Source organism: Ammodytes marinus (assembly GCF_949987685.1).
Source record: "Ammodytes marinus genome assembly, chromosome: 20".
NCBI lineage: Eukaryota > Metazoa > Chordata > Actinopteri > Uranoscopiformes > Ammodytidae > Ammodytes > Ammodytes marinus.
In genome coordinates this window covers 2,427,557-2,449,834 of record NC_137224.1, presented here as the reverse complement: position 1 = coordinate 2,449,834, position 22,278 = coordinate 2,427,557, and the positions used below count along the sequence as shown (strand labels likewise).

General features: G+C 37.8%; 1 protein-coding gene across 2 annotated transcripts; it reads left to right on the top strand.

Annotated features, from left to right (window-relative positions):
* Positions 1–634: 634 nt before the first annotated feature.
* ndel1a (nudE neurodevelopment protein 1-like 1a) lies at positions 635–21,281 on the top strand. Of its 2 annotated transcripts, XM_080049421.1 has the most exons (10): positions 635–730; positions 3,445–3,541; positions 6,678–6,831; positions 9,923–10,071; positions 10,913–11,049; positions 11,993–12,166; positions 13,680–13,774; positions 14,797–14,924; positions 15,389–15,424; positions 18,471–21,281. In XM_080049421.1, the coding sequence occupies exons 2-10, from the start codon at positions 3,456–3,458 to the stop codon at positions 18,562–18,564; spliced, it is 1,053 nt and encodes a 350-aa protein (XP_079905547.1). In that variant the 5' UTR covers positions 635–730; positions 3,445–3,455; the 3' UTR covers positions 18,565–21,281. The 2 variants fall into 2 exon arrangements, with proteins under 2 accessions (XP_079905547.1, XP_079905548.1); XM_080049422.1 differs by lacking the exon at positions 15,389–15,424.
* The last annotated feature ends 997 nt before the right edge of the window (positions 21,282–22,278 follow it).

Sequence of the window (22,278 nt, the reverse complement as noted above, 5' to 3'; positions counted from 1 at the left end):
AAAAAAAATATATATATATTATTAACAACGCCAAAAAAGCATGACTATTATAGGCCTATATTTCATCAGAATGAATTAACATAACAAGCTGAGATTACATTTTTTAGTTTTGTGAATGATGTTCAACGCTGTTATGTTGTAGGCCTAGTGAATGAGCAGCAGATGGCGCTGTTTCAACATTAACAATGCATAAAGTGCATGTCATGCGCAGTTTGTGTGCAGCAATGAAGCTCGTGAACGCAACAGAGCAAAAGAAAAACAGAGGAAATCCACCCTAAAACTTTTTATTCGTGTTTTTAAAAATAAATTAAAAAAATAACATCGAATTACTGCAATTGTCCACAAATGAATACATTCACCAAACCAGAAATAGCAAAATGTAATATTGTATTTCTATATAGGCTATAGACCTATAGCCCTATACATATTATACATTAATGACGCCGTGATCCAAAAATGTGAAAACGCAGTAAAACATTTTCTGAATGTAATTCTGTCCTCACATTTATACGACTAATAAGCTGCTAAAACAAGCCTGGGCTGCACATCTTAAAATAGCCTACATAACATTTCATATTTGGGGTGTATTTTCCTTTCAAAGCCTTTCTGAGAAGCTGGAGCGACTGAGCAGAGAGCCAGCAGGCAGTGGAGGAGACAGATCACCTCAACAGCTCACACACGCGCCTACAATGGACTGATAAACATCACTGTGTTACGCGGCGATGTTCAGGTACGAAATGCTTTGTGAATTATTATGTATTTGTGTCCATAACTAGTGGAAAAACACCAGAATCCAACAAGTAAAATGGGCGTTTGTCTGGTCGGTCGTTTTCTCGGTCCACGGCTCGTTTGGTTTGCACACCCAGTTTTGACAGCTGAGCTCAGCATCATCTTTCCGCTCTCACTCGCTAATAGGTTATCATTTCTACTCACAATTGATTTTATAGGCATAATTTAATACAGATTATTACATTTTCTAGTGCTTTTAATAAGATGTAGCCTATGTGGCTGGTAAAATGGTTGTTTGTGTATTGTGTTTCTAATAATACATTATCACATGATCAGCGATCAACAGGGTCGTTTATCATGTGGATTGAAACGTTATCACTGAGTATGGCGTTAATATCTGTCTAAATGTTAAGATTTATGGTGTAGTCTTGTGTATTTCGTCTCATAAAAGACATATAGGACCTTCCTTGAGTCACACATTCACCTATTTAAATAATATATATTTTATTACATAAATTCCTAAGCTAGCATCAAGCTCATGCAGTTTACATAAGGCAAGGCAAATGTATTGGACAATTCAGACGTGAGGCCATTCAAAGTGCTTTACAGGGGCATACAATACATCAAGATTAGACATTAGAAAATATTGAAATCATTTTAAAAACAGAGTGAAAAATAGGTAGACAAATTGTGAAAAATAAATAAATTGCATATAAATGGAAATGTGTTTTTGAAAATGTAATCATAGCAGACCAGGCCCAGCGTACTTTTATAATATTAAAAATGATGAGCTTTTATTGCATTTTCCCCTCAGCTGTAATAACATTTGCATTCCCCTTTGGGTTTCTTGGCAACGCGGTTGAAATATAATCTGAATCTGAATTATTCAGTTGATCACAGAGTCAAATCTTTCCAGGGCAGAAGAGAAGCCAAAGCTCTCTAGAACATTCTCTGTTTGACTTTGCTGCTGAGTTCAGTTTGTATTTCCCTCATCAATGTGCTGAACTTAAAGGTGCAGTCAGTGATTCTGGAGAACGCTTGTTGTCAAAATCAGTGAATATCTCCTCATGATCTGCTACCTGTAAGAACTGTGTGTGCGGGAGGAAATATCTGGTGTTAATACACAGCCTAGGCTCTGTAAACTGTATGCATACCCTTTGTTTACATACCAGTTTACAGAGCCTAGGCTGTATAATCGCTGACTCCACCTATGATGACATATTTCAGATGATACACACACACACACACACACACACACACACACACACACACACACACACAGACACACACACACACACAGATACACACACACTTGTACATCAGTCAAGCATCTGAGTACTTGCTGTGCTGCTGTCCCTGGTTGTAAAGTGTTTTTATTGAAGGTGAAGTGGACACACACACACACACACACACACACACACACACACACACACACACACACACACACGTCTCTTCATGGTGACGCTAGAGGTCAGAATGATTCACGCACTGCCACTTTAAACAACACAAGCATCAGTTGACCTTGTTCCCATCACTCAACCGACAGTTATACACGAGAGGCGGTTCCACAGCTTTACCTAGGTTTCCAATAACCCTCTGTTTCCATTTTACTCTGCAATTGTATTGTATTTACATGTTCTATTTCTATTCATTCGCTTTTCTAATGTGTATTATGTAGTTTAATCTTGCCCCTGTAAAGCACTTTGAATGGCCTTGCGTCTGAATTGTGCTATAGAAATAAACTTGCCTTGCCTTGCCCTAACCGTTTCACGTTTGTTATGTTTTCCGTTAATTTACCCAGAATGCAAAGCCAGTGAAAGTGACCCTGTTTCAAAGACGGACAAAGCTCTTCTGTACTGAACCAAGATATTGTCCTACATCGGTTGGATGTAAATAGTTTTGGAGTTTCTCTGTATCTGTAGCCTATTTAAAGGTGGAGTCAGTGATTCTGGAGAATGCTTGTTGTCAAAATCACTTTTTTGTCAAAATCAGTGAATATCTCCTCACTATATGCTGGCTATTCTAGTACTGTGTGTGCGCTGAAAAAAACAATCCACTGATACATAGTGTCTAGGCTCTGTAAAAATTGGTACGTAAACAAAGGATATGTAAAGAAAGGGGCCAACCGTAGCTAGCAACATGACAGTTTACAGAGCCTGGGCTGTGTATTAACACAGTACGGAGAAGTAGTTTTTTCCACCTTTAAGTAAGAGGAAGCATTTTAATAGGGGCTAATGGGATGACAACATTTCTATATGGTTCTCTTATTTGGTCATTTAGTGCTTTGGTCGTGTTCCCATCTGGTCACATTACGTTTGGAGTTCAGGGATTTCATTCTAGTTTTCACTCTTAATTATGAGTCAGTAGCTATGTGTGATGAATGAGGCTCCTGGTTAATATTTCTGAAAACAGTCTCATTTTTCCGCTGATGATCATAAATGACATGTAACAGCAAATGACCATCAGTGCAAAGAATGTTATTTTTAAGTTTTTTCTTAATGCCTTTGTCATGGGTATACGCTCACCCAGGAACAACAGCTGGCGTAGTAAAAACACTACCGCTTTTTTCCAAAGGGGGCGCTAGAATGAACAAAAGCTGAAAGTTCCTCAGAGCACCTTTAATGGTCACACCCATAAATGTATATACAAGGGTCTTTAACTTTCCTGATGCTCCATTGTCATTACTCTTGCTTCCCCCTGTTCTTTCCTCTCCAGATTGGTTTGCGATGGAAACGGATATGATCCCAAAATTCTCCTCCAAAGACGAGGAAATTGATTTCTGGAAGGCTCTCTCGCTCAAGTACAAGAAAGGGTATGTACACTGCTTCAAATTATACATTAAAATCATACTTTAAAGGCCTTTTATACAAATTCGGAGAGTGTGAGATATAAAACGAACATATAACAGCATCATAAACAGTGCTAACTTTAGCTTAGAGGTTAGTCTAAGACCCATAAAGAAGTGGTTTACACAATGTGGTGTTGGAGAACTACAATAGTCTGTACTGAGAACTGTGTGTGTGTGTGTGTGTGTGTGTGTGTGTGTGTGTGTGTGTGTGTGTGTGTGTGTGTGTGTGTGTGTGTGTGTGTGTGTGTGTGTGTGTGTGTGTGTGTGTGTGTGTGTGTGTGTGTGTGTGTGTGTGTGCGTGTGTGTGTGTGTGTGTGTGTGTGTGTGTGTGTCTGTGTCTGTGTCTGTGTCTGTCTGTGTTAGTTGAAAATCACACTCAGTTACTATCTCTAGGTCTTGAATCTTGAGATCTGATAAACAAACCGCTGTCTCTTTGTTTACATGGGAACCCACAGCAGAGACATTAGACATTCCTTTTAGCTTTGTTTCTTCTTCTTTGTTTGTCTTATATCTTCGTGTGAATTCAGAAGTCTTAAGAAACGTTATGGCCTCCTAATAGCCTAGAGATGGAGGGAGTGTGAGTTTGCCATTATGAGGTTGATCTTAGAGGGATAGCTCATTATAATTTGAAGTGGGGTTGTATGAGGCACTACTTATGCATAGTAAGTATTTGAGGGAGAAGTCGCTGTGGAGGAGTCAGTAACTGTGTCGTTGGCTTTCACTCATTCTTTTAATCCAGAACACACACACACACACACACACACACATACACACACACACACACACACACACACACACACACACACACACACACACACACACACACACTCGGGCAGATCCAGTGACAGTTTAGGGGACAGTTTTATTTAGGACAAACCTTCTCAAGTTACGCATTTAAACATGAAAGCCTCCCGTGTCTATTGTCTACTCATCCTTTGAATGGGTTCATGTAACGATTAAGGTGCAACTTTTTTAAAGATCTTAAAGGTGGAGTCAGCGATTCTGGAGAACGCTTGTTGTCAAAATAATTTCTTTCAAAATCAGTTAATTTCTCCTCATGATCCTCTATCTGTACGTATGTCCACGCTGAAAAAAAAACCAAGTGGAAATACAAAGCCTAGGCTCTGTAAACGGGCATGTTGCTAGCTATGGTGCCCCCCCCTTTGTTTACATACCCTTTGTTTACATGGGTATGCTGTGTATTATTAAAACCCGGTTTATTTTTCAGTCCTTTCCCAGTACAGGTAGCAGATCGTGAGGAGATATTCACTGATTTTGGCAAAAAGTGATTTTGTCAACAAGCGTTCTCCATAATCGCTGACTCCACCTTTTTTTAAGGCGAACTAGAATGAGCCGTTCCCTGAGCTGAAATGCTGTCTGACAACACATCGCTTAATTAGGAAACTGATTGAAACATCAACACTCTGTCCTAAAGGAAGCCAGCTCAGGCCGACACCCAGTTATGTAGACAAAGAGCTTACTTGAAAGTCGAGGCCGTATCCAACCTGTTTGTGTTGGCAACAGTGATATAAGCCTAAGTGTTTTATTCTCGTAATCCATTTATAATGATAGAATGTGTTTGTTGTATTTAGGCTAGACACAGCAGGTTAATAAGGTAAATTTTTTAACTTATAGATATCATTATGAAACTTTGCCAGTTGATTACTTAGAATATTTTTTTTTTTTTGTATTACAGTTTTCGGAAATGTTTGAATAAATGTGCAAAATTGGCAATATCTTACTAATTATGTGCACATTAGCATCTATTTGTAGATTTTTGGCATTTTTATGTTATTAGACAGTTTAGAGTGACAGAGGTGACATGGAGCAGAGAGGGGAATGACATGCAGAGAAGCAAAAATATAGATGTTGGATGAAGACAAGAGTTAACATTTTAAATCTTTATTGCATTTTTACAACATATCATTGCCCTACATTTTTACAGATCATATTTTGCATGGCGTTCAGATGCAGTGGAGTCATTTGAATAGAGGGTTATACTATTTGAAGAGGAAGTTTCAGTTTGCAAATGAGCTGCCAATGTAGAACCCAAGTAGAACCAGTTAACAGTGAGGCAATGTATTAACAGAATGGACTGAACAACACAAGCGGTTATAAATGGGTTCTCTGGCTCTGTGCCACTGACAGCACTCTCTCGCTCATGTGACTGCTGGTTAGTCCATATTCCATTTTTAGACTGAAGGCTGTGTGTGTGTGTGTGTGTGTGTGTGTGTGCGTGCGTGTGTGTGTGTGTGTGTGTATTGAACCATGGCTATATGAGCAAGCGGATATATTACATAACCATATCTGTGCATTAATCACATGTTGTAGGCTAGTATGAGGTTCTTCTGAATGTAAGAGAACAGTCGAACTGAAAGCGCAGAAATGTCGGTCAAGCTTTGTTTTGATTTTGTTAAATCAAAAGTAAAATTTCTCAAATACAGGATGAACTGCTAACCAAAATGATTCACTGACCAAGAAGTTTTATTGATGTTGTTTGAGCCACTAACTGAAGGCAAGTTGTGTGTCCCTATGTGATAAACAATATAGACAATAAAGTTTTATGAATTTGAATTGAATCTCTTCAAAAAAAAGTGCACTTGTTACATCTGGTTTATTTGAAGCTATACTACTTTTGTGATCCTTGTTGTTCTGAGTTTGTACCTTCATGGTTGAATGCACTTAAAGGAATACTTCACCCATACGGAACCGGCGTTCTATCATTATAAAATAACTATTATAATATAATGAATGAGGTTTTTCTTCCCTCAGTCTTCCCTTAGTCTTCCCTTGGCCCAGCTGTCCTGTTAATTCTAACCCTTACTGTGATGTCACAGTAAGGAAACTGTAGGGTTAGACAGTGAGACCATAAAACACTCTTTCTGCCTTTTCTCAGGCTAGGATGATCCGATTTCAATTTTTTTTTTGCACATTTATACTAAATAGGATCTCCGAGTTCAATACACCTTCATATTCCAACCGGTGAAGTAGGCCTTTAATGGAAGTCGCTTTGGATAAAAGTGTCAGCTAAATAAAATGTAATCTAATGAAGTGAGTATCTGTAGTTATATTCTAATGTGTGTTATATCCCTGTGTGCAGCTTCCAGGAGGCTCATGAGGAGCTCCAGGAGTTCCAGGAGGGCAGCAGAGAGCTGGAGGCTGAACTGGAGGCTCAGCTGGGGCAGGCAGAGCACCGCATGAAGGACCTGCAGTCTGAAAACAACCGGCTCAAGAACGATGTGGAAATGCTCAAGGTAACGAACTGTGTGTGTGTGTGTGTGTGTGTGTGTGTGTGTGTGTGTGTGTGTGTGTGTGTGTGTGTGTGTGTGTGTGTGTGTGTGTGTGTGTGTGTGTGTGTGTGTGTGTGTGTGTGTGTGTGTGTGTGTGTGTGTGTGTGTGTGTGTGTGTGTGTGTGTGTGTGTGTGTGTGTGTGTGTGTGTGTGTGTGTGTGTGTGTGTGTGTGTGTGTGTGTGTGTGTGTGTGTGTGTGTGTGTGTGTGTGGGGAGACACTCAATCGGTCTTATCTGCATCTTGAGTGTCACTGAATGTACTTCTAATCTGGGCCATTCCTTAAACTCTGTTGGAGCAGTAAGTAAAGCAAGTCTACTCTTGTGCCCTTGATATGAATATTTGATGAATTTTTTTTTATATCTTCCCTGGTTCTTGAGTGCGGTGTGTGTGTGTGTGTGTGTCTCTCGGGGAGTGAAGTCATGCTTTCACAGCTTGCTGCTCTCCTGCACTCAGCACTTTGGTTTATTATTTTATTGTACGTCTGCAAGTTTGCCTTTCTAGTTGTATATAAAGAGGTCACAGTGATATTGAGTTCACGTCCTATAGGGGCTTGCAATAAAATCTCAGGTATGTGGTTGTTGTAGTTTTAAAGCTATAGTGTGTAACTTTTCATATCAATGAATGTCTGTTTACATTCAGGCCATCGCCAAATGAGTTGACACAAAGTTGATTAAGCCTATCAGCTCCACAAAACTCTCTCTGTATTTCTCAGTAAGGCAGCGTTTACAAACTGGTGTCAACCCACCCCGACACTGGTGCAGGAGCTCAGAAAAATCCCCAAGAAGAGCCCAAGAAATGTTTCAGTTGTTGATTCTACTGCTAAGAAAAAACCTGGACGTACAGCAGAAGGTATAAAATCCATGTGCCATCACTGAAGGCTTTACCTCATGTAGATTGCACCGACAGTGTTTTTGTAATTACTCAGAACGCTTCAGAAGTTACGCACTATAGCTTTAACTCAGGAGTTGGAATAGTGTGTGAGACAATGTTCAATCTAAATGGAAATTTCACAGCGGGCAGGTGTGGACTTAGCCTATCTCTTATTTCAAAATGTCAGCACCTTTCAACCAACACCTGCTCTGTCCCCTTGAGAAGCAGCTGATACCTTTTGAATCTCATACATAATTCATAAAGTTTTGTCACTGATTTTGATTCTCGCTCCATAATTAGCAAAAACTCGAGTGGCACATTTTTTGGGTCCAAGTTTGCTGCCATGGGGGTCAGGTCATCAGCAGGGAGGAACAGAGTCTGCCAAAATGTCTGTCAGGTTTTGATAGCAAAGTCCACCAAACATCAAGTGAATACACAGATTTGATTGTAATTGTGGTGTTTTTTTTTTAGCTTTTTGGGAATATGTTTTTGATCGTTACGGTACTGTATTGATGGGACAAGTAGGTGGGTTCACTCAATGACGACAGCTGTAAGTACTAACATGCTCTCAGAAACTTATGATATTTCAGAAAACACAACATATTATAAAAATGTTTTCAAAAGACAGAAGAACAACACAGTTTTGATAAAGTTTAAAGTTGTTTCCGAATCACGTTTATAGAAAAAATACATTTTCACATAGGCCTACAAAGAATTTGTCTGGGTATTTTGTTTATATCAATAAATCCATAGATGTGGTTATCACTTCCGATTTGTCAACATGTTTCATCCAATGTTGTGGTGTTTTGCACCAAGAGGACATCCTATGAAATATATCCGAGCTGTTCTATATATTTCAGTATAATGGTAGTGGGATGTGCTGAATAAAAAATGGGGCAGCAAACATAGGGTTTTTTTTGTCTGCCGTTGTTTCAAACGCGACAGTAACAGCAGATATAGGTCAGACACACAGACGGGCCGGGAGGGTTGGTATTGAGCTGGTGGATATATAGGTCAAACTGCCTAACCGTGCCATGGAGAAATGTAAGGGGGGAAGCAATGAAAAGGAAAAAGCACTGAAAAATAGATGGAAACATGTAGGTTGTGTGCGTTGGGAGCTGTTAAAATCATGTCCTGATAATCAAGCTTCATGATCCCCGCACGATATGTTCCAGATTTTTAATACATCTGGGATTTTTTTATCATGTTTTACTACTGTATCTTTCCTCATGATAATCTGAACTGTTCTAGATGTAAGGCTAGACACTGCAGGTGAATAGGGTTACATTTTTAACTTATAGATATGATATAATAATGCTTTATAAGTTAAGATTTTTTTTCAGAGTATTGAAAGAAAGTAATGTTGAGATAATGGCTGTTAAAGATGGTTGCTTAGGAGAAATATACAGTCGCAAACAGACAAGGTTTAGTCAAGTAAACACCTGAATGCACATTTTGAACCTTTTTGATAGCATGAAAGAAGACTTGATATGAAAGCAAAATAGACAAAAATCCCACAAACTGACCAATGCTTGAAAAAAACTATATTTTTGTCAGCAGTGTCTCGCCTAAATACATGTGGTCTGTCTACATATCATTCATTGTCTTTCTACCTTCTGTGTTCAGAAAAGTTACTCACTATAGCTTTAAATACATGTGGGCTGTGTCTTCATATGTACTGTATTTCTGTATCTACTTTCTTCAGGAGAAACTGGAATGTGACAGAAGTTACGTACTGTTGCTTTAAATATATGTGGACTGTCTTTATATTATTCATTGTCTTTCTACCCATCTTTCTGTTCAGGAGAAACTGAAATGCGACAGAAGATACGCACTTTAGCTTTAAATACATGTGTGGGCTGTATTTTCATATGTCTTTCTATCTATTTTCTTCAGGATAAACTGGAATGTGACAGAAGTTACGTACTGTTGCTTTAAATATATGTGGACTGTCTTCATATTATCTCCATATGTCTTTCTATCTACTCTGTCCAGGAGAAACTGGAGCATCAATACTCTCAGAGCTACAAACAGATCTCATCACTAGATGCACCGATAGTGTTGTTGTAAATACTCAGAATTTCTTATGGGGGGGGGGCGACAGAAGTTACGTACTGTTGCTTTAAATATATGTTGGACTGTCTTCATATTATCTTCATATGTCTTTCTATCTACTCTGTCCAGGAGAAACTGGAGCATCAATACTCTCAGAGCTACAAGCAGATCTCGGTGCTGGAGGACGACTTGGGACAGACGCGCAGCATCAAGGACCAACTGCACAAATATGTCAGAGAGCTGGAGCAGAGCAACGATGACCTGGAGAGAGCTAAGAGGTTTTGATTTGATTTGATTTGATTCAATTTATTTCAGACATATCAAACATACAAAACAAAATGAACAGCATGGAAATACAATAAACAAATTATGTTTTCACAAAAAAAAAAAAATAAAAAAAAATCTGTATTTCTGAGATATGCCTGAAAAGGAGCAGGAAGAAGTATACACTTATTTAATCCTACCCCTTTTCCTTACTAGTGCTAATTTAAAACATTACATAAAGATGCCCATATGCTCTTTATTTAGTCAGTTCTTACCATTTAAAGAAGCCTTAGATATTGATCCTTTATTCAAATATCAATCATCATTTATAGGTTGAGACCGAAGGCAGCACGAGAGAATATTTAAACCTATTTAATAAAAGCTTCATCTCATTCAATTTCTCACTCGTATTAAACAGTTTCTGAAAATAAAAAAAATACAAACATGTATGTGTTGACATAAACACAAATAAATATATTATAGGTGTGTATAGGAAATAAAGAGACAAACAATAGGAAAACAAGCTAACAGAGAATAAAGTGTTGACATGTCTTCAGTATATTTGAACATTACACAATATTCTAATATGCTTCAAAGCATTTGTGCACCAAAAAGGATAAGAAGAATAGAGAAACAAAGATTTGGATTGGGCCTTAAAATTGGCACATGCTCTTTTTTTTTCCTTAATTTAATTTTTTTATTCTTTAGAAAAGTTAATCAAGGGGTATGTTCGGGAGAAAAAGGGGGAAAAATTTGTACTCGCTGTGCTACAATTCCGTTGTTATTAACATTTAATAAAAAAACCTTTGAAGAAAAGTTAATCAAATTAATTGTCTGTCTCATTCCTCCTCTCAGAGCGACCATCTCATCTCTGGAGAACTTTGAGCAGCGTATGAACTCGGCCATCGAGAGAAACGCCTTTCTGGAGAGTGAGCTGGATGAGAAAGAGTCTCTACTGGTGTCTGTGCAGAGGTTTAAAGATGAAGCTCGGGGTGAGTAGAGTACTGACTTAAAGTTTTCTTAATGTTTCACTAATGAGCCAACACTGTCAGTCAAGACTAAAGCTCATTGACATACAGCTGCTGTAATTCACCTTCCTTTGAAATGACCTGCTTTCACACGGATTCTTTGGGATGCATGTTGTGTCCTCAGCTGATCTCTTGAATACTCACATTTTCAAGGCAACGGTCTGCACTACATTTGAGGCAATTCCTTATCTTTGGTTGTGATAACTAATCATTATTCATATATAAATATTTCAATTTTAAATTTTGAGTTCTACTTACTAAGAACTTAGAAACAGTTGTGTCGACTAATTCTCTGTCATACAGATAACAAAATAAACGAAGTCGGTCAAAAAATAATTTAACACAACTTTTATTTCGGAAGTCTTAGTTTGTAGAACTCAAAACTTGATGAGTTAGCTCAACAATAGAGAATTAGTTGGCTCAAATGGAAGTTTTAGTCTCAAAACTCAAAAATATAGTGCAGACAATTGTCTTTTCGAAATTTGAGTTTTCCTAACTTCTTAATTTCGACACACCCGCAATTTTTTTTTTTGTTTTTATTTATACATTCATTTATGTTTGTAGACTTGCAAAACAGGTATCATATCCTCTTCTCATACAGTACATGCTACATCAAATGTATCATTAAACGTTTGCAGTGCAGCTACAGCATCTAAAGTGTTTATTAATCAATTAATTATATTTTCTAGACTTGCGACAGGAGCTTGCTGTCAGAGAGAAGCATTCAGATGTCTATAGTTTTTTATTTATTCATTAACTTATGTTTGTATACTTGCTAAATGTATGATATCCTTTTTCCATACAGTACAATATAAAATACATCAAAAGTATCACTACATTTGTTGCAGTGTAGCTAGAAGAATGTTTATTTAAGTGTTTATTAATCAATGTATTTATGTTTTTCTAGATCTGCGACAGGAGCTGGCCGTCAGAGAGAAGCACACAGATGTGTCCAGGATGTCTGCTCCCAGTTCTCCCACTCGGGACAGTGTTACCATGGACACAGCAGTACAGCCGTCTCTCTCTCTGCCCGCTACGCCGCTAAGCAAAGAGCTGGACAACGCATTCACACATCAGACAGGTAGATACACATACACACACACACACCAGACATGTAGCTACACACAAACTCACTCACTCACTCACTCACTCACTCACTCACTCACTCACTCACTCACTCACTCACTCACTCACTCACTCACTCACTCACTCACTCACTCACTCACTCACTCACACACACACACACACACTCACACTCACACTCACACTCACACTCACACTCACACTCACACTCACACTCACACTCACACTCACACTCACACTCACACTCACACTCACACTCACACACACAGTAGCTGCTACAGCCTGTATTGCTAGGAGGCATTTGTCATTATCTAACATCAAGCAAGTACAGACAGATAAATGATCTGATTAACTTTCATGAAAATGATTTTACTTATGCTGTTTTTTTTTCTTCCATGTATCAAAGTTAAGTTAGAGGGACTCATTTATCTTATAGAGGAGAGAAAATATGCTTTGAAGGAGTGGAAGGGTGTTGCAGAAAAAGATCACATTTCAGGAACAAAGTTGATTGTTAGGAATAATTAAGTCTTTGATAACTTTGGGGAATTCCATGATAAAACGTCTACAGTGTCATGTAACAGGAATCTGCATGCCTACGGTATACCTTCCTCATAATGCATCCAAATCCAAGCTGTGTATTTTTCCAATGTATCATACAAGATTTATTCAAAGTATTTCTTTCTCAAGGCATCCATGATCCATATGTTTGCATTCACAATAGATCACATGTCAATATACTAGAAAAAAGATTTGAATAACATTTATGAATAAATAAAATAAACATTTAAATGAAAAGGTAATTTAAACATTTAGGTATAATTTTAGGTCCTACATTTGGATTTACAAAAAAATATTCTCAAGTATAACATTGTTAAGAGTGAATGAGGAAGTGATAATCAGGACACAGAAGTAGATTTACTGATACAAAAACTCAAATATAAATCAACACCTCTCTCTCTTTTGTCTGTCTGTCCGTCTGTCTGTCTGTCTGTCTGTCTGTCTGTCTCTCTCTGTCTCTCTCCCTCTCTCTCTGTGTCTCTCTGTCTCTGTCTCGCTGTCTCTCAATCCAATATAAAAAGCTTTATTGGCATGACTTTTGTGGTAAACAAACAGTGTTGACAAAGCATTACAATATTACAAATAATACAAATAACACCAAAAGAGAACATCCAGAACAGTATGTACATATAACGGTATAACATTACATACAGATGTCTATAATAATATATACAATTATCTCTCTCTCTGTCTGTCTCTCTCCCTCACCCCCCCTCTCTCCCTCTCTCCCCCTCCCTCCCCCCTCTCTCTCTCCCTCCCTCTCTCTCCCTCCCTCCCTCTCTCTCCCTCTCTCCCTCCCTCTCCCACCCTCCCTCTCTCCCTCCCTCTCTCTCTCCCTCTCTATCTCTCCCTCTCTCTCTCTCTCCCTCTTTTCTCTCCCTCTCTATCCCCTTTCTCTCTCTCTCTCCCTCCCTCTCTCTCTCCCTCCCTCCCTCCCTCTCTCTCTCATCCAGCCCTGTCTAACGGTTTTGGCAGTAACTCCCCTCTGACCCCCTCTGCCCGGATATCAGCCCTCAACATCGTCAGTGATTTGCTACGGAAAGTCGGGGTGAGTCATTACTGTTACCGGGTTTCACTTTGCACTATAATGATGTTGCTGATGGTCCCATCTAGTGGAAATAGTCTGTCTTGGAAATAGTCTGTCTTCGATTACTAGTTAGCCAGTTGGAAAATGCCCATCCTGCTGTCTTACAAGCTGCAATCACTAATAAAATGTTGTTCATTCTTTTTTGTCTATATTAAAAAAATAAAAAGTGCACTTGTTACATCTTCATGTAGTACTTACGTGTGTCACTTTGTCGTTTGGTTTATTTGAAGCTATAGTACTGACATGATTCTTGACGTTTTGAGCTTGTACCTTCATGGTTGAATGCACTTACTGGAAGTCAGTCACTTTGGATAAAAGCGTCAGCTAAATAACATGTAATGTAATGGTAATGTATATCGTCATTGATAGCGTTATCGCAAATTTCCTTGATGTAACATGATGTCATTTTGAGGCTGTATCTCCCACCCTCCCTTTTTCTTTTTTTTTCTTTTTTTTAAAGATATTTTTTGGGAATTTTTATGCTTTATTGATAGTGCAGAGAGACAGAGGTGAAATGGGGCAGAGAGGGGAGTGATATGCAGAGAACGACCGAGGGTGGGAATCGAACCCGGGTCTGCTGCTGGGCCCGGCCCGGGAGGGGGACGCCCTACCAACTGAGCTAAAGGCGCCCCCAAATCTCCCTTTTTCTATCCCACTACATCACAAGTGTTACATAGAAAGTCCTAGTTTTTCCACGGGACACACAGTGCATCATAATCATCATATTTATTTGGGGCATTTTTCCACTTTATAAGACCATTTTGGAGAGACAAAGATGAAATGGGTCAGAGAGGGGAATGACATGCAGAGAACGACCACGGGCTGGATTCTAACCTGTGGTCTGCTGTGAAGAGGACAGAGACTCTATGGGGGAAGGGAGGGGGGGGGTCAAACCATTACACCACAAGCCCCCCAATCATCATATTTATCTTTCTTGTCATATTTAACTTATCTCTTCTTCATATTTCTGTTTTGTCTCTCAGGCGCTGGAGTCTAAACTGGCCTCCTGTAGGAACTTTGCGAAGGACCAGAGAGCGAGGAAGGCCTACGCTCTAGACAACAGCAACGCACTCAACGCAAACACACTGCACACGTCGTATTTTGACAAAGCGTGAGTGAAAAAAATACTATGTACAGGTCTTTAAAATGTTTTTTCTGCAGTTTTTAAAGAACAAAATGTATCATAAATCAGACCATTAACAACATGTGAACAAATCCTTCTGTAGTAACCTTCAGAATAGTGCTGAGAATGATTATGGAAAGTTGCGTTGATGTACGTAAGTGCTTTAGAAGTTGAGAAGTGTGTGTGTGTGTGTGTGTGTGTGTGTGTGTGTGTGTGTGTGTGTGTGTGTGTGTGTGTGTGTGTGTGTGTGTGTGTGTGTGTGTGTGTGTGTGTGTGTGTGTGTGTGTGTGTGTGTGTGTGTGTGTGTGTGTGTGTGTGTGTGTGTGTGTGTGTGTGTGTGTGTGCCTTACTTAGCTTTATTTCATAATGATAAAAGATTACGTCATGTGTTTTGATAGCTGATGTGGTGGATGACTCAGTATTTCAGTGTGTGTGCATTCTCTTCCCAGCAGAACAGAGATGGTCACGTTCCCTGCATTGATTTTTGGGTAAAATTGCATCTCCTCCAAAGTGTGTGGGGGCGCGTTGCATGCTGCTACTGATTCTAACACGCCTCTATGTAGAACCCAGAAAATAACCATGACTGTGTTCGAAAAGCCCTACTAACGTCCTACTCATACTCATTTTGACGTCAATTATGAGTATGTGATGGTTGTGTATGTGAGTTTGTGTAGGCGAGAAATGCCCGGATGAGTACTAACTTCCGGGAAGATTTTGTGTATGGATTGATTGGATACTTTTCCTACTCAACCGTCCCACAATGCTTTGCGTCTTTTCAAACGACATAGAAGTTTTTTTTTTTTTATTCTTTATTGCTTCTGTATACTTCAGTGTAAACGGTCTGACAAACCTTGCATACACAATCGATCGTTAAGTAGACAGTATGGAGTATATACATGTTGAGTATGTAGGAGGGAGGACGTTAGTAGGGCTTTTTGAACACAGCTGTGGGCTAGATGACGTCCAAACCACTAACTATAACAGGGTGTGGTAACTTGGGTTGCGGTGGCAGAGGTATTTTGGGACTGGATTTTTTTCTGCTGACTTTTTAACTCTATGCTAACCTCATAGGTGCTCTTTCAATGTATGTACTAGTGTAAGGAGTGTGTGTTTAGTTTTTTGGACCTTAATTGGAACTTAACCATTAGTTATAATGAGCAAAAGGGATTTTTTATAGACATAGGCCTACAGGTTTTTTTGTTTTTGGTGTTTTTTTGGAATTCCATCTATCTTAGGAATGAAGTTGGGAATTCTTGTTAGAAGTCCCGAGTAAGAGAAACTGAAATTAACTCAGGGGAAGTTACTGTAACTGGCAGAAGAAAGTTTAAAAATAGATTAAAAAAAAATAGGGTGTTGTCATCATTGTGTCAAAAAAATCCCCCAAAAGTTCCAAAGTAAAAGCATGTAGCATGTCACTCAGTCTCAATACTTTCACTTGAGTCCAATCTTGTTAGTTCCTTTTGAAGATATTAATATTTTAAAAATTAATCTCAAATATATAATTTCTTTTAAACTGTACTTTTCAATCTCAGAAGCTCAGAGGAAGATGACATATCAGGCAATACTATAAGCGGTATCCTATCCTTGTTGTTTTTTAAGTTTTTATGGGATTTCTTGACAATAAGTAAAGTATAGATTATTACCAGTATAGATTATTACCAGATTTATCATTCTAACAGTCAAAGTGTCAATATGTCCTATTTTAAAGGCTGCATCACTGTCATCTGCTTGTGTGGACATTAGTTCATTGTTGTTTAAGTCTGGTGCATTTCAATCGGTGCAGAATGAAGTGTGAGACAGTGTGACATTGTGTCTAGTGTTTCTGCTGTGTTAGGGAGAACTAAAGAGGGCAGAGTGTGCATATATTAAAAGACACACACACACACACACACACACACACACACACACACACACACACACAGTCAGACACACACACATACTCAGTCAGACACACACAAACAAAACACACAGTCTCTCTCTCTCGAACACACACACTCAGACTCACTCACTCACTCACTCACACACACACACACACACACACACACACACACACACACACACACACACACACACACACACACACACACACAGTCTCTCTCACACGCACACAAACAAACACACAGTCTCTCTCTCTCACACACACACAAAAACTCCCTCTCTCTCTCTCTCTTTCTCTCACACACGCATACGCACACACACACACACACACACACACACAAGGTCATTGTCCTACTGGTGTCAGAGCGGGGACACTGTTATATACACCGTTCACCTTCAGTTCGGTGCGGAGAAGCCAACGGATTCTGTGACCAACTGACTGTAACAGAGGAACATATAACGATCGACTGTTGAGAGGAGAGAGGAGAGTTTAACCTCCATAGTGTTTAGTTCTGACCTAAGGAAGACTATTTGGGACAAAAAGGACATTATGGAATTTGAGAAAGGGTTTTTTACTGGGAGTTTTTTCTCAGCCGAGCTAAGGGTCTAAAGGCAGGGTGTCATACTGTATGGAATGTAAAGCCCACTGAGGCAAATGTCTATTTGTGATATTGGGCTATACAAATAAAACTGATTTGATTTAGAAAAAATAACTTTAACTTTAATCTCGACGTTTCAACTTTTTTGAAAAATAAAATTAGTCTAATTTTCTTTCTCACTTTTTGGCCTTAATACTCTTACGTACTGATGAAATTACACCTTAAAGCTCTTAATATTTTACAAAAGTTCACTTTGATAAATAATACAAAGGAATTGAAACGTGCATCTTCACTAAAATGTGCTATAAAACAGTAACATTGCTTTGAGATTATATAAATCATACCTTCCATAGCTCGAGATTGTGCTTAAATTAACATTGTATTCCAACCTTTTTTCTATGCAGTCTAAGCTGTGATTTTCCAGAGTCATGACTAAGGCCTTTAACCACTCATTGGAACCCGTTCAAAGCCAAACTATGTCCCACAATACAAACCAGTGTTACCAGTTAGGTCTGGGTAAACTTTGCAACTTCCCACTTCATCACTGCATTCAAGTTCTATTTTTAGCAACACAAAACATTACGTCGTTTTTAGAACACGTCATCTGTAGAATTCCTGATTTTAGTTTGAAAAAAAACATATTAATCGATATTGCACGATTTAACATTCCTTATTTAAAATGATCAGTACTTATCTATAAAACTTATTTATTATTCCTAACTTTTTAACTTTTGATCTTTTTTTGTGTGACTTTTTTCATTATTGCTGCTTTACATTAACTTGAATGGAGATTTTTGGGTTCTTAACTTATAGTCCAACACATTCTATTCTATATCCCTTCATTGACTGGTATAGTGGGTTCATTCATTTGTTCATGTTGGTCTGTCCCTCTTTTGGTTTCAGTATTGTTGTTATTTCAGCCTTCCTGGTTTTCTGTCGCCTTGTCCTGAATCTGAGAAGTGAGGCAAAACAAAAAAAAGCTTTAAAAAAAATATATTAAAATGAATTCAAATTTAGTTTTTCTAATGTTTGTATTTATGTTTATTTTTTTTTACAGCAGATCTGTGAATGGACTGAAAGCTGGATCTATGGTGGCGATCACTGTCCCTCCCTCTGCCTCCTCTCAGGGGTTAGTGCCACTGGCTGTGTGACGGTAGACCCACCCAACCCCCCCAACCACCCTACTATATATACAGCTCTGGAAAAAATGAAGAGACCAGTCTGGATTTTTCTTAAATCTTCATCTCTACAAAACTTATTTAAAATGCTCTTAATGACAAAAAAATATATTGGAATTTGGTAGAAATGTTGTCAGTAGTTTATATTATAAAAACCAAAATGTTCATTCTACTCAAGCATCTACCTATTAATAGTAAAACGAGAGACACTGAGCATTTGGAGTGGTCTCTTAACTTTTTCCAGGGCTGTATATAAACCTTACACACCAGGCCTGGAAATGGAAAAATCACACCTACTGTATAAGAAGAAGAGGGATCAATTTTATTAGGGCCACACTGAGAAAAATAAAATAATAAATTACGAGAAAGAAGTCATAATTTTATTCGAAATAAAGTGCTAATATTATGAAAATTAAGTCGGTTTATGCAGTTTTAGGCTGTTTGTTATTTTAGAATATAAATATAGTCTTTACGTCGGCATTAAAATCTCAAATTAGGAACCTGGAGCATCTTGTGAAGTTATAACCTACTTCTTTCACAAATAAGGAAATTACGGCCTCATTTTCGTAGGATAGCGACCTTTTTTTCTAGTAAAATTTCTACTTAATTCTCGTAATACTATTTATTTATTTATTTTTCCTGTATGTGGCCCTAGCATTCAGTGGTATAACCTTTTATATACTGTCTATGGGTAGAACACAGATGGCTAAAATACTGTAAAAATCTATCGTCTTCTCACTCTGTCGTTCTGACCCGACACTTGTGTTTGTCCCTGATGTATCTATGGGTCCATGTCCATGTGTATATTTTATATGTATTTTATGTTGTAGCAGCAAATAATGTTATAACGGCTGATAAAGTAGGCTAATACTTATTTTAGTTTTTAATGTTAATGAAATCCGATAATAACACTTTTTGCCCACCATTATAAGCCAACATTATTGACGGGGTTTTCAAATAACGTTTAAAAATGTCATAATTTGAGCCGATCTTGTAAAAATATACTTAAATCAATTTATCTAAGTTTGATTAATTGGCTATAAAGTTTCACATTTCTCTACTATTGCCTCTTTCATATATTTTAAAGACCTGACCACACAAACAGCCCTACTCTACAATTTTTTTTTAAACCTTTATTTGTACAGGTAAATCCCATTGAGACCGGAGACTCTTTTTCAAGGAAGACCTGTTCACATATACACGTTACCATTCATACACCGATAGCAGGCTAACTATCGACATTCACACGAGGCAATTATATTGAGTTAGTGGCAACATTCTTCTTTATTTACTTTTACTACATTACAATTGGAACCATGATTAGCCTACGTTATTGGCCGTTATAACATTATTGTCCTCTACATATGTCTTATTGAATCTGCTGTTTGCTCACAAAAATGGCGCCACATCGACTCATTTTAAAGCTTCCTCAAGATTTATCAAATGTGTGCACCGCCACGTCAACTTTTAAAAAAAGGGAAAAATGATATTATGCAATTTAAATGTGTTCTTCTTAGCTCAAAAATTGTCATGACAGTTAATAGAAATCACAACTCTCTCCTTTTTACTAGCAATACCATCTATTGAGGAGAACAGGGGAGAGTGAACTGCTGAAACTATGAATGGAAAATAAAAGGGTTAATGGGTTGGCACATGTACAGATGCCACGCGGTCTGTTTCCATCAATTATTGACGTTTAAATGTCCAACATGTGAGCACCACAGGCTGTGTGCTCGGGGTTGGGCGGTATGGTCCAAATCTTCCATTGCGATATAAGTAAGTTTGTATCATGGTAACACTTTTATTTTACTGGTAAATTCAATTAATTATTGGCCACACAAATTGACCACACTGTACTTTTAATTTAATTATTTTCGTCTACTATTTGGAAAGTGAATTTACATACAAAGGAGAAACTAGTTCAAAATACCACACCAGCTTGGCTTCAGTTGGTGAGTGCAATATATAACAAATCACAGCATCACTCAACATTTGTATTTTAGAGAATATATCAAAATAATTAAAGACTTGAATATTCCTGCTAGATTTTCAAAATAAGTTTTATTTCAAAATAAACTAGTTTGCAAATGTCCAGTAATCATTTAACTCAAGCAAGTTCAACATGAATAATATTTTCAAGTTTGACATGAAAGTATTATTTACTTCTTTTTTTTCTCTGGTATAAACAGTGTGGCCCAATCTCTAACTGTAGATACATTTCAAGGTATATACTATATTACTATCATACCGCCCAACCCTACTGTGTTACTGTTAATATTCTCATCTGTGATCTTGTGTTTTGATTTTGATTTAGTTTCCAAGCTGTTATACAAAAGGGAATTGGGACTGTTTGTGTCATTGTAGTTTTGTCCAACACACTCTCTTATCCTCTGAACTATGTGACATGACGTGTACAGTATTTGGTCATATTGATCGTTATTTATAGACGGAGTCGCTGTCGTAGTGTTCAGACCAGTTAACCAGCATTCCTGTAATCTCTACGCAAAACTGTTTTAGCAGAATTTTATTTTTCGTTTTATTTTGAAAAAAAAAATCAGTACTGTACAGGATTACAGCAATTTGACTTTGTGTGTGTGAAATTTTTTTCTGAATTTTATTTCAAGTGCAATATCACCAGTTTTTTTTTTTTTTTTTTAGTTTGTGGGTTTTTAATTTATTCCAGATTTCTTTTACAGCATGTTTTAAATAAAATATGTTGTTATACTCAATCTGTTCTATTTGTAATGTTTCAATTGGTTTCTACAATGGTGGAAATTAAGCATGCAACTACTATCATTATTATTTTATTATATATATATATATATATTTTTTTAAATATTTTTTTGGCATTTCTATGCTTTATTGATAGTGTAGAGACAGAGTTGAAATGGGGCTGAGAGGGGAGTGACATGCAGAGAACGACCGCGGGCTGGAATCGAACCCGGGTCCGCTGCTGGCCGAGGCCCATGGGGGGGACGCCCTACCAACTGAGCTAAGGGCGCCCCCTTTATTATAATTTTTAGTGAAAACTGCAACCATAACTAAATTAATTTATTAGTAAGTCTACAAGAAGTAAATGTTTTGTTCTAAAAAAAGGTCTCAACAAAAAAGTACAGACATTTTTACTATAAGGTGTGTCTCCTGTTTAGTTTCTTCATTCATTCGAATGGATGGAAAAAATAACATGTAATAAAGTATTGTTTTATATTTATTCCTTATGAGTGTAGAGTAGAAATCCACCATTAATATATATAAATTTATTTTGTGTTTGGATAATATACGGTCTGGATTCTGAACAGGTGGATCAACGCTGCCCCCCGCTGGATATTCAAGGAAGTACAGGAAAAAATATTTTAACAAGTCTTAACTTTTAGCACTTTTGATCATTTATTTTAATAATATTCATGTCTCAAAACAGACACAGAATAGCAGAATACATTTCCCTTCATGTGTGTGAATTATCCAAAGTTCATTCTGAGCACCGGTTCATGAAACGCAAACAGTTGTTTCTCTGACGATGACAGATGTGTCCAGTGCATATGTCCTCACTTATATTTACTGGAAAACTTATGTGTCAGGATTATTTAAAGGTACAGTGCGTAGAATGTATTGGTATTTTTATGTAAAGTGGACGTCCTGATGAAATGCACCTGTTGGAAGACCAAGAAGAAGAAGTACTCTAGAATA

Excerpts from the sequence above, each read along its gene's own strand:
- ndel1a (XM_080049421.1), top strand. The coding sequence starts at position 3,456 with ATGGAAACGGATATGATCCCAAAATTCTCCTCCAAAGACGAGGAAATT. Across the intron at positions 3,542-6,677 it reads TCGCTCAAGTACAAGAAAGG|CTTCCAGGAGGCTCATGAGG; the intron begins GTATGTACACTG and ends CCCTGTGTGCAG. Across the intron at positions 10,072-10,912 it reads GACCTGGAGAGAGCTAAGAG|AGCGACCATCTCATCTCTGG; the intron begins GTTTTGATTTGA and ends TCCTCCTCTCAG.